This window comes from Aspergillus caelatus (assembly GCF_009193585.1).
Source record: "Aspergillus caelatus strain CBS 763.97 unplaced genomic scaffold BDV27scaffold_341, whole genome shotgun sequence".
NCBI classification, from domain to species: domain Eukaryota; kingdom Fungi; phylum Ascomycota; class Eurotiomycetes; order Eurotiales; family Aspergillaceae; genus Aspergillus; species Aspergillus caelatus.
This window is the reverse complement of record NW_022475604.1, coordinates 19,184-33,704: the sequence shown is the minus strand read 5'-3', so window position 1 is coordinate 33,704 and position 14,521 is coordinate 19,184. Positions and strand designations below refer to the sequence as shown.

Sequence of the window (14,521 nt, the reverse complement as noted above, 5' to 3'; positions counted from 1 at the left end):
GTCAGATATAACGGGCCACTAACTGTATATGATGCAAAACGCCATATTGCAGATCGTACTGAGATGGAAAGATTGCAGGGCCTTAGGCAGATTGGGAAAACGGGGACTTTGGGACACAATAAACCACCACAACAGGCAGATACAGGGGACCTGCCTAGTACAGAAGCTAGCCAGGTGGATAAGGAAGGCCCTAAACTACCTTATTGGATAGATACTCAAGGCGATGTTGTATAGGAGCTTGAATAGCTTCAAATTTTGCGTTGAAGTGGGAATTTGCGTTGAGGTGAGGCAGACCAACACGCCGAATGGCGGGTGGGTCTGCTGACCTAAGAGACGGCTACTCGGAATAAGTCGCGTGGCAGGCCGCTGGCTAGGGACCATTCGGGTCATCGTCCGGGCCGTGCCGCTACTGTCTTTCCATGGCTAGGTGCTGTACACTACTCCCATCGTGGTCTCGGGCGACGGCGAACTAAATTTAAGGTCTTTAGGCCACTGCAGGCCAAGCGGGCTACATGTATCTCTCGCAGATATGCTATCTGACGGAGTATATGTTGATCTTTTTGTCTCTCATCATTTACAGCATGATAGTGTGCCTATGAGTCTCAACCATCAAACATAAACCCTTACTTTAGCTATTTAAACACTAACCATGATATATGTATATAGCCTCAGATATCAGAAGGCATTCAGTGCTTAAATACCTTCGGCTTATTTTCTTGAGAAGGCCTGTGAATGGTATCTAATGCAGCAAAGTAAGGGCCGTTCTTGTAAGCAGATAGCTCGGGTTCCTTGCTGGCGGCGCGTCTTTTTAGGTCCTAAGTATTACTGTCCATCGAATATCAAGGTATTGTAAAGAAGAGTAAAATTGCTCACAGTGAGGAGAGCTTGTATTAACAGTGGAAACTAAGCTCAGAAGGAAACTTATGCGAAAAGAACTCAAACGGCACTAAATATCGTACATACTGCTATGTTAATGTTGGAGGCATAGCTGGTGTATATAACAAATAATGGCTTTGTGGAGCAAGGTATTATATTATTCATCAACAAGTAGCGTGGATAGTGTAGCGGTTATCATCCTTGCCTTCCAAGCAAGGGACCCGGGTTCGACTCCCGGCCCACGCAGCTTTTTTTGCTCTTGATTTTTAATGATTTCTTTCCTTCCTCTTTTAACTTTACACTGGAACTTCTGGGGTTCAGCAAGTATTGCGCTAAAACAACTCCGAATGTATAGCCGCTGGGTGCAGGATAATTGCATATCACTCCGATACCTGGAAATAGCCCCAACAACGCTGTACTAGTTGCAACATTATCGACACACCTTATCGCCTATTAAGAGAGAAGGTTCTCTTTCTACCCTTCTTGAAACTTTATAGACCATAGGTGTAGTCTCCAAGGGTTGATTTTTACTTACGATACTGCATGGAACATGTCGATATAATACGTTCTGCACATCTTGTCTACTCCTTAGCTAGTTGACAAACAGTGCATGATACATACAGCTAATGGCTTCGGTCCAACTACAACATTGTTAAAAGTAGGGCTGTTACATCGTTGAACTGTGTATTGAACACACTACATATGCCGTTACTTCTAATCGAAAATATACTAACTCATTAATATGGTGCTCCTTTCAGAAGGCATCGTCCGACCGCCGTATCTGCGTTGTATGGCAGTTGGTATCCACCTTGGCAGTAGCAAGTGATGGATTGTCTAGTGGATTCCAAGACCCTGCCCATTTTAACACAGCTTGACTCCACAGTAAAGATAAGAGCAAATAAAAAACCAAAGCAAAAAAAGATGCGTGGGCCGGGAGTCGAACCCGGGTCCCTTGCTTGGAAGGCAAGGATGATAACCGCTACACTATCCACGCTGGTAGTTATTTTATAGAACTTGTATTTAATTTATAACTCACATAATAAATAATAAGCTTCATATACTCCTTAAGCCCTATACAAGCCCCCACGACCCATCCAAACTCGAGCACAGTTGTTCTCATGTATAGTACAGAGATCTTCTGTATATAGACAGTCATCAATCGTATCTTGTATATTGCCATACTCCAAATTGAAGGAGCTTTTGAATAGTTCTCTTTGAGCGGATCACGACCCTCGTTCCTATCCTTTATATAATGCTTGCTTTGCTTCGCTTCGCTCGGCTGCGCAACAAGCTGAGGGTATTACTCTCGCCACTGATTTCCACCTGAGCTCATTCCATTATGGGCTCTATGAAGTATCACACACTTTCATTCGATTGAATGACCGGGTATTCGGTAATAGGACGTTAATACCAAATCAAGTTGACACACAGTCCATAATATATATATATATATATATGTAGGGCATAATTGCCATTAGGTTATGAAGACGTATACCATATAGATTCATCTTTCAGTCTACCGCTTTCTATAAGAACCATTGAATATACTTATCTTCGTAAGAAGCGAGTGCCACAATAAATTCAGCGACGTCGGCTCTCTTGATTATTCGTCTGATGCTTGATAGATATAAAGCGCATGGTTACTCCCACCCGGACATATCCCGACCAACATTTAACATTCCTCTTTCTGGTCATATTTTGTGCATTTGTCCAGGGAGTGTCTTACAGATACGCAGACAGAACCACGTAGCAGGCAGACGGCGTTGGGTAATATATGTTATACGTATTTAAACATATCGATATAAATAATCATGGGAGGGATGCATCAAGTGCCCGGCTTTTGTCTTTCAGTCCATATCCACTTAATCTAGATTATATCATGAGCATTGATTGTACCCATAGCTGTCTTTACTTATTGCAGGTCTATATCACACAGAAATAACTCATTAGTACATACTTGACGAGCAGATCTGCTTAACCACAAATACAAAACCCAATCAGTCCATGGAAAGCAAGTCCGTGAGATGCCTTTTCAATTGTAATATGCATATCATAACAATGTGGTAGATAGTTTCTCGCAGAACACGAGTACGAAACAGCTGTACAAAGAGTATTACTACTAACGCAACCAACCCAGGACTACCACTGAGTAGTCGGCCTCGTGACCAAACCATAGTCCATCAATGTTCTCCAACAATCACATGATAGAATGTACTATATACTTCTTCCACCACTTCCACACATCCATCTCTTTACAGAAAGACACCCCCCTCTACAGCATCAACCATACTATGCCCCAATCAAAAACAGGAAACCATGAACTGGACGGGAGGTCGTCTGCACCGGCATTCCACCACCAACTGCCCCAAGCACAAACACAAAATACAAGGGATTAGAAAACCAACTCAAGGTCCACAACAGGTGATACTATTTCACAAGTTCACACAAACCAAGGCTCCAAATCCTGATAAGCATACATCCAGCGACAAGGACAACCAAATCAGTCATCAGAAGCAGGTAAGTCTATATCTGCAGGGATTTGCAACAGCATTGAACCAATATAAAGCTTCCTATCTAGTCCACTACGACCGTAGAATCTTCATCACCAAGCCACCAATCCTCGAAAGAATCCACTCGCCTAGAGCGTATCAAACGTCAACTTTTGGCAAAGACAGACTGGGCCGCTGTCTCGGCTGCGCGTCCATTAAAGATGACCTTCCCGCCACTGGAAGAGCTGGCACAATTTGGCAAAAGACGGAAACTAACAGAAGCGGATCGAAGGAGGTTGGATAAACCCGATAACCAAGTGTCCCGCGGGGAGGGCCCGCTCTTTCGTCGGGGATTTCGAAAGAACGAAACGTTATCGGAAATAGGGACTGTTGATGGCCTGGAGATAACAATCAACGGGAAGAAGGCGGGTGTTGATCAGGTGCCTGCATTCGAAGACACCCAGAAGAGTAATCGATCATCGCAGCCAATGCTGTTGGATCGTGAGGAGACTGTTCTTCGGGAACTGTCAAGGACATCGATGGTATCAAATGTGATGAGCGAGGACATGCCGACTAGTGAATACTCGTCCGCTATCTTAGATTATCATTCTAGTCGGACGTCGCTGCTCTCGTCACCGTCGAATATTTGGATTTCCCAGTCAAGGGCTCTTTCGGGGTACTTGTCTGATTATTGATTATATTATAGTAGATGTATGATGCTAACAAAAACGAAGTAATCGCATATAGGTAGCTCCTTTGAAGAAATTATTTTGATTTGATTAATACAGCTATTGGAATACAGAGCCTACTGCCTGGCTATGTAGTACATTATCAATTGCCGGGTGCCCCCCTCGGGAGCTTTCACCAGCCTCCAGAAAGATACCCCCTTGTCTTGATACAGGTTAGAAGACATCGCATATAGTTGGACACAGAGTTCGATAGACTTCTTTCTTATGTCGGTGTCTTCGGCTAGGATGTCCCTTGCTGCTATCGTCCCAACCTGCTCCAAGATCTGATGCGAGAACAAAGTCCCTTTCTTGTTTGCGTCCCCAATCAGGTCAGTGAGTAGAGAGAGGGCCATAAGGATGGACCGATATCCTGGTCCGTCCCGCGTCTCACGTTGTACATATTGGACAAGTGTATCCAGCATGCCTTCGAGCCCTGGTGGCTCGCAGTTACGGAACCACTCCAACACGGTTTGCTGGAGTTCTTGAACAATCCAAGAGTTGGTTTCGAAGTATCTTCTCGCATGAAAGACGGCATCTATCGCGTCGTAGTCAATCACAAAGAAGTTCGGGCAGCTCTTTTCTAACAGACGAAGTGTCCCAACGACCTGGGTCTTCACGTCTGCGTAGTCACCATTGTGTTTTCTATCTGGGCTTGGTTCTTTGCGCAGCTCCACCAACAGTCCGTCGAGCAAATCATCGAACACTGGCCGAGTGAAGAGTTTCTCTCCATGATAATGAATAAGGTCCTGCAGTTTTCGGTATGCAAATAGGTCGAATGACCTGGAGCGGATTCGTTGACCCGCAACCCGGACCATCTCTTTCGCATTCTCTAGTTGTTCTGAATGTGGACTGATGTTCCTTCGTTTGTTGCTCAGGCGATTGCGGATCTTGAAGCGCGCGTAAAAAGGCTCGGATTCTTCAACACGTCGGTGGGGTTGAGGTGTATGTTCAACAGAGTCAATCGTCTTTTCGTCGCGACGTTCTGGTTCACTCACAGGTGATTTGCTCGGTACATTTTCGCGACGATCTAGTTTATTGATAGATAATTCGCCCAAGGCAGTTTCATCGCGACGTTCTGGTTCACTAACAGGTGATTTGCTCCGTGCATTTTCATCGCGACGATCTAGTCTATTAATAGATAATTCGCCCAGGACAGTTTCATCGCGACGATCTGGTATGTTGATAGATAATTCTCCCAGGGCATTTTCATGGTGATGATCTGGACCACTAATAGGTGATACGCTCGGTGCATCTTCATCGCCACGGTCTAGTTCATTGATAGATATTTCGCACGGTGCATTGTCATGGTGGCGATCTGGTTCATTGTTGGATGATTCGCCCAGGGCGATTTCATCGGGAAGATCTGGTTTATTGATAGATAATTCGCCCAGGGCATTTATATCGTAATCATCTGGTTCATTGTGGGGGGATATTTTGGGAGATGTGTCGGGAGATGTTTCGGGAGTTGTTTTGGGTGTCGTTTTGGGGGATGTTCTGGCCCGAATACCTCTCTTGATCGCAGCGAATTGTTCAGACAAGCTGGAACGCTTTCTAACCTTACTCGTCACCTGGGTCCCATCTTCGTTGCTCGCGTTAGGTGCAACTGGGTCGACGGCCATCGTCATGGGAATATCGAGTTTCTTGGGCTTGCTCTTAGTTGAGCTAGCCGCTTGCCCCAAGTTTCCTACCCTCTTAGGTCTTGGCGAGCTGTCAATGTGAGCGCGTTCTGTGGCGGCGGTTTTGCGAGAAGAATATGGATCGGCAGTCGCGGGGCGCGCCAATTCGGGTCGGCGGGGTTTAGCACCAGGTCGCATAGGCGCAGAAGAAAGTGAAGAAAGAGGTGCCCGAGCGGTGCGCCCAGTAGACTTAGCCGGGTGATCAGATGTCTTCGTTTCACCAAACGACGACTGGGCCGATTCCGGTCGTGGAGGTAAAGTCTTGGCTGGTGCAAGACGAGCTTTTTTGTGTGCTGCAATGGCCTCTTTCAAGGCGGAGCGACTAGGCACGGTGAGAGTGTCGCTTGACAAGTAACTTAGTTGATCACGGTTTGGATTCGCCGGATCTTTTTCGAGTAGGTGGCGGGTCTTGTTGTCGAGATCGGATAGAATACTGTGAGGTGTTATCAAACCATTCATCCAGAAATGAAAAGAAATAACTCACTTGTTGCCCCTTGTGGGCCACATCCGATAGAAAGTCCAGAAGGCGCCCCTCATCGCTTCTCTTATGCCTGGATTAGCATCGGTGAGTCCCCTCTTTAGGGACTTCTCAAGAAGTGCTAAGCCGCCACCGTGCTCAAGCGAACTCTTGTGGTGGCTTTGCTTGTTGAGCAAGGTTTTAAGCCACCCCGCAGCAGAGAGACGTAACTGAACGTTCTTGTCCTGGCATGCGCTCGTCACATGTTGCAGGAGACGTGGAGTGTAAGTCACATTTGCTAGGACGTCGTTAACGGTGACATTACCGTTTTGAGCACTGATCTTTTTCATCCCGCCACAAAGTTTGATCAGGTTCTGCATAATGACCTCAACCATCGGGTCCATTCTGGATCCGCCGATCTTGGCTAAATCCTGTATCAAGAGGCACCCATGGGTGGACAAAGTGGTGCGAAGGGAGTTGACTGCTTTGAAAATGCCATCGAGATTCGACTTAATCCCGGTAAAGAATGGCTGATGGAAATCCTGGGGTGCGTTGCCGTAGGTAAGCCGGCGGAGAGAAATAATGTATTTCTCACGGTGTTTCCAATTGTCCTCGGACTCGCGACCCTCGAAAGCAGGAGACATCACGCGGAAGAGATCTTCGACGTGCCTCGGCGTTTCGGCATGAAGAGGCTTAGGAGTTTCACCTTCCTGGGAGCTCGATTGGGCAGGTTCCATATGTGATACTTTTTCTGCCTCAGGAGCCGCAGCTGTAGTCCGTTCCCGTTCGCTCTTTGATGAGCCAGGGCGGCTTTTGATCGGTTCCGGTTCCACAACCACTGGTGTGGCTGGCAAACATTAGAACGGCATGGTTATCAATGCAGAGGGAAGTAAAGCAAACTCACCTTCTTTAGAGGGTCTTAGAGGGGCTGAGGAGATCACAGCAGCAGACTGCTGGTGTCCGAGCTCTGCTCGAGAGGCGGCACGTAGAGGATGAGCGTCCGTGCAGGGGGTATACCGAGGCTCTACTCGTGAGCGCGGGCGAGCTGTGGAAGAGTGGTCTTCAAGTCCGATATTTGCATAAACTGCATTCATGATCGATTGACGAACGTTCTGAGCAGTCATTTCTTTGGTCAGGTCTGCTTTAGCCCGTGCAGGCGCACCCCTAAGCCCTTTGTTAGCCACACAATTGATCCTAAACAAAACACTTAACCCCAGGCGAGATCATACTGAAATAGTTCGACTACAGTCGATTTGGCAGTGTGTCTCACGAAACTATCTGCATCTTCTAAGCATGAAACCACGCTCGGCACATATGATCGGAAAAGGAGACCGTGATTTCTCGACATCTGCGAACGCCGGGTAAGTAAAAGATGCAACTGTAGAAGAGTATTAACCTACGTTAGATAGCCATATCAGGCTTGTCTCTTTGGCCTTGGGGTTTTTCCCCGTCAAGGCTACTTCGAGTACATAGTGCTCTACGTCAGCGCTGGCAGCTGGCCATAAGTCGGTAAATATTTGAGCAGCTTGGGCGCGGACACGCTCTTTGTGGTCTCCCAGGCGCTCTAGAAGTACAGGGCAAAAGTGACGGGCATAAGCGGAGACGACATGAGCTTGGTCCTGTATGAACAGCCGCTTCAGGAAGTGTCCAAGCGTAGAGAAACCGGCTGCGTAGAGGGCGGCGTGGTGAGATGTGATCGCCAGCCGTAGGCTCTCGAAGATCAAATCCACTGCATTATCGGGAACATTTTTCTGTTTTATATCAGATTTGATGCTCAGCAGGTGGCTAACCTTGGCATCAATCGCAAGGTTATTGTTCTTCAGGACCGCCAGTAGCTCTGTAGCTTTTCCTTCCATGTTGGGTGCGAGAAAATGTTCAATCCGACAGACAACTCGGATGACATATAGAAGGACAAGGTCGAAGTAAACGAGGAGACGTCTGATAGTCTTCACATAAAGGATCAAGATAAACTTGAGTGTTGAGATAGGTTGGCATCCAAGCTGGATGGAGAAGTAAAGGGGGAAGGCGACGTAGAGGGTCAAAACCCAAATACAGAGTGTGAGCTCGGTCACAAAAGAGGTGAGGCTGTAAAGACCCATTTTGAATGATTAGCATAAGCTGAAATATAGATGCAGGCGCGCCAGAAGCAAGTGTGCGATTGTGAATGTGAATGTGAGTGTGAATGGTTATGGTTACAAAGACGACGGGGGAGAAAGACAGACAACCTAAGCCAAACAATCCAGAAGACAGCGATGAGGAAGGAGCTCATACATACCTTGATTATGGCCGTTGCGATGGGGGGGCCGCGAGTTGAGGAGGATGATGGTGAGGAAGCTACTATCCTGACGGCGACACTTCCGAGGATGGTCTGCAGCGACGGGGGGGTTGCAACGGAAGGAGCGATAAGCGAATAGACGCGCCGATAAGCGCTTCGAACTCCACACTCTTTAGATGGTAAGAGCAATTTTAAAAGAATTTAATCAAACCGAAGTGCAAGAAGTCTTTCGGTGAAATTGAAGTGTTGACGGGCGACAGGGCGAAGGGAGTGGAAGGAGCCGAGTCGGGTCGTTGGTTCCCTGGATCTTTTTTTTCCGCTTTGTTTACCGGCAACATTGGCCACGGAAACCGCAAGTCAGTGGGGGGAGGGGATCGAATGCGCCTAAGGTCTCTGCAGCCCAACAACTTTTTGAACCAAGGATACTAGTATCTTGATTGCAATATATAGAAAAAGGGGGTGTTATTTTTTTTTTTCCTTGTTAAGGTAAAAAAAGAAAGAAGAACGATAAGATCGCATTATGCTTATGTCTAATTACCTAAAATCGGAAATAATATACTTCAGTAGAATTTGCACAGTTTTATACTTATTGGTTTGTTTCTGTTGTGTTTATGTCCAGTGTGTATATTTTCATCGCGCGTTACGTTTACAATTATACTCCGCAGAAGTCCGGGTTTCCCAAACCTAGTGAAATAATTGTTACTAGTTTTACACCTTACAATTTTCTTTATTCATTTTTCTTTATTTAAATCCACAATAGATATCAATGAATCTAAATGACATACGATCCAATCATTATTGGCCTAATACAGGTCCGTCTGGCTTCTCCACACGATCGCCGGTCGGCGTGGGCACTTGGACCAAATCCCTACCATGCGTCATGTTAAGAAAGAGGTGGCATACCTTACATAGTAGTACACAATACTGTACTTACTCCGTACCTATACCTGTACTTACTATGGGGAGGATCCATCGATGGGCAATTGGAATAGATCGATTGGCCGACTCGGTTGAAGAAGCACCGAATCAGGTCTTGTGGACAGATCGGGCGCATGCAACATGGATGTACTTACTTCTAAGTCACAATAAGTAGTGGATTTATACTCCGTTGTACGAACATTCCAGTCGAAGTATATTTTGCGCCTACAGACTCCTGTGGGGATATCTTGACGCAGGACCTACATTCTTCCGCGTCCTTCCTTGCTCATTCGATTATTGTACGGGATCCAAAAGATGTCACCTGTCGACTCTCTCCCCACCGCCATCTCCCCAGCCGACCCTAGTCCAAACAAACGGTCCACTGGGCCCCCGAAACCCAAGCTTCGTCTCCAGATCAACGATCTACGTCACTCCGGTTCTAATGCCTTCTTACTCCTCGTCCCTGACATTGCATCTACTATCGATAAAGCTCTAGCTGATATTATCGACAACCTCTACACCCCACCCCATCCCCAAGATGAACCGCACGTCGTCACCACAGCCAAGGCCCCAACCCCAACCTTCACACCCTCCATTCCGCCAACCCGATCCGTAACCTTCTTTCTCCGTGACATTGGCGGTGTAGCCTACACGACCGGTATGGAGCTGGACGATGACCACAAGGAGATTCACCTGTCTCTCCAGTATATCCTTACCGCCATGAAGCTGCCCGATCCAAGAGCCGAGATAGTCGGTGTTCTTACCCATGAGCTGGTCCACTGCTACCAGCATACGGCACCCCGCCAGGACAATGCCTCTGTGCCACGGCCGCCCGGGGGCTTGATCGAGGGCATCGCGGATTTTGTGCGTCTCAAAGCTGGCTTCGTGCCGCCGCACTGGAAACGGCCGGCGTCTGCCCAGGAGAGAGCTGAGAAATGGGATCAGGGTTATCAGCATACAGCATTCTTCCTGGAGTGGCTGGAGGATGTGCGGATTGGGAAAGGCGCAGTTGGAATGTTGAACGACCGGCTATTGCGGGTTGGATATATTGGTGAGAGCGAGACGCTGGACAACGGACGCCCCGGCTTTTGGAAGAATCTGTTTGGGTCGGGGGTCGATGAACTTTGGGACGACTACGGCAGATACCTTGATAAACATGGCCGGATGAACACGGAACGAAGCGGTGGGAATTGGGAGGATGAGATTGTCAACCCCCCTGAGTGACCTCTCTTGAATCGCATCGTTGGTGTAGTTGACAGATCCGCCATTGTAAGACTTCCGTAGATTACGAGGAGTCTCAAGTACTCTGCAGGCCCAGGTCATATAATATGCATTCATTCGGTACATACATCTATGTACTTTTGTCTAAGAATCAGCCCTTATAACGACTCAGTTCTAAGGATTGATTCCTGTCTAAAGCGGATTGGGGTGGAAATGCAAAGATGTAACCAAGACAAACGAGAAATAAAAAAAAGTTAAAAAATAGGAGAATAAAAAAAGGGTTCAGCAGAAGACATCAGACGAATGAAATAGATTTCCCATACTGTACAAAACCTGTTCTTGCAAATTCGAATAGATAATATGTAATATGCTCTTGCTCCCATCGACGACAAGTCATGTCATATAATATAACACCTTTTCCACGTGGACGCGTGTCTCTTTCTCTCTGCAATCTCATCTTACACAATCACCTCACCCAAGTCCACGTGGACTGGCTTCCAGGGTGCAGCACCTTCTTCTTCCATGGAGCTAGGGACACGCACATTCAATGGGCTATACAGGTACCAGCCCTTGAGCGCAGCCACGGCAGCCCTGGATCGAGCCTCAAGCAGACTGGCGCCAGCGCCCTCTCCCAGCTTATCCTGACCAGAGAAAATACCAACGACAAAGACAGGGTGTCTGCTCTTGCGGCCAGTTTCACTGATGATTTTTGCAACAGGTGGCTCAAAGTTCTCTCGTGCACACAGCCGAGAAAGGTCACGAGCCGGCTGGGAGAAGTTGAATAGGTCCGAGATGTTGAGGTGGCGGGAGAGGAAATGTTGCTCAAAAAATCGCTTGGCAGCCGGTCTTCCGGCATGAAGATAGATGGCGCCCATTACAGCACGCACAAATGTCGCGTTGGCGTGCTCTGCAGTAACACCCTGAGTATTCTGCGATTCCGCAGCGGCCGACTCGCCGGATGCCCTGACAGGATCTCCATACTCATTGTCGTAAACAACTCTAGAGGTCATAGACTTTCTCCATGATTTCCGGTGTTCATTGGGTCTCTCTGTGCCAGTAACTGGTTCCGCATTCACATCAGTACCTGGGAGTACTCTCTTGAACTGCAAGAGACCGGGATCAACCTCTCCACCAGGTACTGCAGCCATCTCAACACCCCATTCCTTTGCCATTGCTGCCAAAGTTTTTGGGCCGACATACGCATACATTGCCGCGAAGATGACGGTTAAGGGAAGTCGAGGATATGTACAAACAAGGTGTTCGGAGGTGTAGTGGCTCAGGAGGTCATGGCCGAGTGAAGCCAAAGCTTCATTGTTGAAATTAGGATTCGAGTCGGCTGAAGCATCGACTAGAGAGCGTGCTAATGTCTCGAGCGGTAGTCGGGAGGGGAGGTAGAGGCGTGCATGAAGGGCGGCAAGTTTTGCGGACTCGCGTGCGGCCTCAACCGGCGGAGAAGGGAGGAGGTATTTGAAGTGAGAGGACTGGGGGATGTGAGTTGACGAATTCAGCGATTGTTCCTCGAACAATGGCTCATTCTCGGCCTGAGGAGCAGGTGAAACAGTCGATTGGCGACGCAAATTATAGTACAGATGCTGCTGCAGGCGGCCACCAGTTCGGGCCCGCGGCGAAAGGACCGAACTGCTCCATCGTTGGAGCTGCAGCCTCTTCATCTGGGCAACTGTGAGGGTGGGAGACCTGAAGCGGGAGGGCGATTGGAAGGAGCGAAAACAAGATTGGGCTGCCCAGGGCGTTGCGTGGAGGTTTAGTGTAGGGGTTTCACGTCGATATTGTATAAACTTTTGACCGCTGGAGAAAAGTCGAGCTTCGGCGGAAGTCACGGGACCGGCGAGTCGTGTGAGAAAGCCCAGTGTGGCGCTAAACCGCATATGGTGTTAGCGTCACGGGTTCTGGGACGAGGGACGTCGACGGCCATTTCGGCTTCAACCCGCCAGAACAACGCTTTCCTAGCAAGCTATCGCCCACGTTCTTTCCCTACCATTGTTCAATTATATTCCAGCCACAATGGGTGGAGGCGGCAAGATCCCGTATGCGATCGATTCTCCCTGAATTACTGTTGCCGTGAGAGGCTGACCGATCTTTTACTCAGGTATCCCAAGGAAGTCTGGTCTCCCGCTGGAGGCTGGTACGCTCAGCCCGCGAACTGGAGGGCCAACACTGCTATCATGGGAGCGGTTGTTATTGGAATTGCTGCCGTGACATGGAGCGTTAGTGCCGACCGGGAACGCCGTGACAGGATGCCAGAACCCGGCAGATTCTTCCCCAGTCGCTAGTCAGTTCATCTCGAAAGTGCTCGCTGCCAAAGATCGCACGTACTGACATTCTACTCTTACACTGTAGCTGGAGCAAGCAGATTATCGAACACGAGAGACAGCAAACTGCGAAGCAGGATTCATAAAGGGGGAGCATGGGCTACAATGAAACCCTTCGGAAGGTTTATATGGCATGATAGGTATTTGTTTCATATTATTGTGGGCTGTACGACAATAGAAGGGCGTTCTTCAATCGGTCAATTGATCTGCAAGAGCTTCTGGGGAGACTCTTCGAGTGTTCGATACAATCGCTGCGTGTACAGACGGACCCGTTCCGTGAATTCAGTTCCGTTCCAAAGTTCTCCTTCATCGGTAGACGTAGACAGATGGGGCACTCCAATCTGCTCCACCACGAAACCTGCAGCAACAGTAGCAAATACCAGGGAGGACAGTATATAACTCTGCTTGCCCAATGCTTCCAATGCCTTTTCCCAGACAGCAGACCCTGCAAGCACCGAGTCAACCATTTTGGCTGGGGCCCTACCAGCAGTCACCATTCCTTGAGTCAGTGCCCCCAGAAAAGAATTACCTGCACCGGTCGGATCAACTACTGACGTATTTGCTGAAGTATCGGGTTGATGGTAAGCGGGCAACCAGATCCTCTGGCCTCTTGAGAATGCATAGCTTCCATCTTTCCCTGCCCTAATAACCAAGTGCCCAGTTCCATTCGGGCCAATGCCTGAATCAAGGATGCGTTTGACAATATCTTTCCCGAATTCGCTCTCTTCATTCCACCCCAGCTGTCCAAACATCATTCCCAGCTCCAGTTCATTAGGGCTTACCACATCTACTACCCGGTTTGCAACAAAGAATTTATCTTGCTCTTCGGGTGTGCAGAGATCAGGCACAGGCTCCCAGACAAAGAAAGGCCTCTCTGAAGCGTGGCTGCTGGAAGGTGCTTTGCCTTCTCGCAGTAGTTCTTCTCGCCGCTGCAGGATATTCTGTACAATAGACACGCAACGTCCTGCTGAACAGACCATATGAAAGGTCTTTGAGAATACCTGGGAATCGGATAGCATCCAAGGTTCCAACCGTAATTTAGGGGTCAAATATTTGAAGTCTAGCCTGTCAGTCTTCTTCTGTAGTTAATGCGAGAGGAGGTCAGGTACTCACCCCGCTTCTCATTGGGACCGTAGCCATTCCAAGCCCTGGTGGTTAATCTGCTATTGTCTTCTCTCATCACGCATGCTGTGCCCCAGGTATTGATGACCTCCAGAACCTCCGAGGGAAAGTCGGAGCCAACATCAACAATCCAACTAACAGAATGGGAGTGTTCCTTTCCAGCGACTAGACGAGCACCGACAACCGCGAAAGATGCTGCACCCCCGAGGATGTTCTTGACATTAGGTCTAGTGCCCCCGAAGTCAATATCATCTGCATGAGACAAAGGAGTTTCGTAAGTATACCGTTGGGTTTCGACAGTTCATCCGATTTGGGCGTGTTATAGCATACCGAGGATGAACATGCCTAGTGTGCAAAAGTCCACATCATTGCCAAAAGATGTAGCGTCGCTTTGTCCTATCATTATTGCTAGGTAGTAATGCGTAACAA

The 14,521-nt window shown here is 48.2% G+C and overlaps 6 protein-coding genes and 2 non-coding genes across 8 annotated transcripts; 4 read left to right on the top strand and 4 right to left on the bottom strand.

Moving 5' to 3' along the window:
- The first annotated feature begins 1,050 nt into the window (after positions 1-1,050).
- BDV27DRAFT_t224 lies at positions 1,051-1,122 on the top strand. Its single transcript has one exon. It is a non-coding gene; the product is annotated as a tRNA-Gly (tRNA).
- Positions 1,123-1,798: 676 nt separating this feature from the next.
- On the bottom strand, positions 1,799-1,870 carry BDV27DRAFT_t223. The gene has a single exon. It is a non-coding gene; the product is annotated as a tRNA-Gly (tRNA).
- Positions 1,871-3,101: 1,231 nt separating this feature from the next.
- On the top strand, positions 3,102-4,060 carry BDV27DRAFT_169549 (uncharacterized protein; the record flags this gene model as incomplete). Its single annotated transcript, XM_032075068.1, has 2 exons — positions 3,102-3,393; positions 3,455-4,060. Exons 1-2 carry the CDS (start codon positions 3,193-3,195, stop codon positions 4,058-4,060), a joined length of 807 nt encoding a protein of 268 aa, XP_031921432.1. The 5' UTR covers positions 3,102-3,192.
- A 60-nt stretch (positions 4,061-4,120) lies between these two features.
- On the bottom strand, positions 4,121-8,547 carry BDV27DRAFT_70884 (uncharacterized protein). The gene is made up of 6 exons (XM_032077363.1): positions 8,502-8,547; positions 7,627-8,311; positions 7,456-7,574; positions 7,131-7,390; positions 6,254-7,073; positions 4,121-6,202 (listed from the first exon to the last, which is right to left on the bottom strand). Exons 2-6 carry the CDS (start codon positions 8,080-8,082, stop codon positions 4,171-4,173), a joined length of 3,687 nt encoding a protein of 1,228 aa, XP_031921431.1. The 5' UTR covers positions 8,083-8,311; positions 8,502-8,547; the 3' UTR covers positions 4,121-4,170.
- Positions 8,548-9,374: 827 nt separating this feature from the next.
- On the top strand, positions 9,375-10,643 carry BDV27DRAFT_150529 (basic secretory family protein; the record flags this gene model as incomplete). The annotated part of the gene is made up of 2 exons (XM_032071231.1): positions 9,375-9,395; positions 9,735-10,643. The coding sequence occupies 2 exons, from the start codon at positions 9,375-9,377 to the stop codon at positions 10,641-10,643; spliced, it is 930 nt and encodes a 309-aa protein (XP_031921430.1).
- Positions 10,644-11,098: 455 nt separating this feature from the next.
- On the bottom strand, positions 11,099-12,573 carry BDV27DRAFT_150528 (mitochondrial 54S ribosomal protein mL44; the record flags this gene model as incomplete). The annotated part of the gene is made up of 2 exons (XM_032071230.1): positions 11,099-12,304; positions 12,568-12,573. The coding sequence occupies 2 exons, from the start codon at positions 12,571-12,573 to the stop codon at positions 11,099-11,101; spliced, it is 1,212 nt and encodes a 403-aa protein (XP_031921429.1).
- A 25-nt stretch (positions 12,574-12,598) lies between these two features.
- BDV27DRAFT_137886 (uncharacterized protein) lies at positions 12,599-13,261 on the top strand. Its single transcript, XM_032069093.1, has 3 exons — positions 12,599-12,685; positions 12,748-12,930; positions 12,999-13,261. Exons 1-3 carry the CDS (start codon positions 12,663-12,665, stop codon positions 13,054-13,056), a joined length of 264 nt encoding a protein of 87 aa, XP_031921428.1. The 5' UTR covers positions 12,599-12,662; the 3' UTR covers positions 13,057-13,261.
- Positions 13,168-14,495, bottom strand: BDV27DRAFT_150526 (ribokinase family protein; the record flags this gene model as incomplete). Its single annotated transcript, XM_032071229.1, has 3 exons — positions 13,168-14,030; positions 14,084-14,344; positions 14,423-14,495. 3 exons carry the CDS (start codon positions 14,493-14,495, stop codon positions 13,168-13,170), a joined length of 1,197 nt encoding a protein of 398 aa, XP_031921427.1.
- Positions 14,496-14,521: the final 26 nt, after the last annotated feature.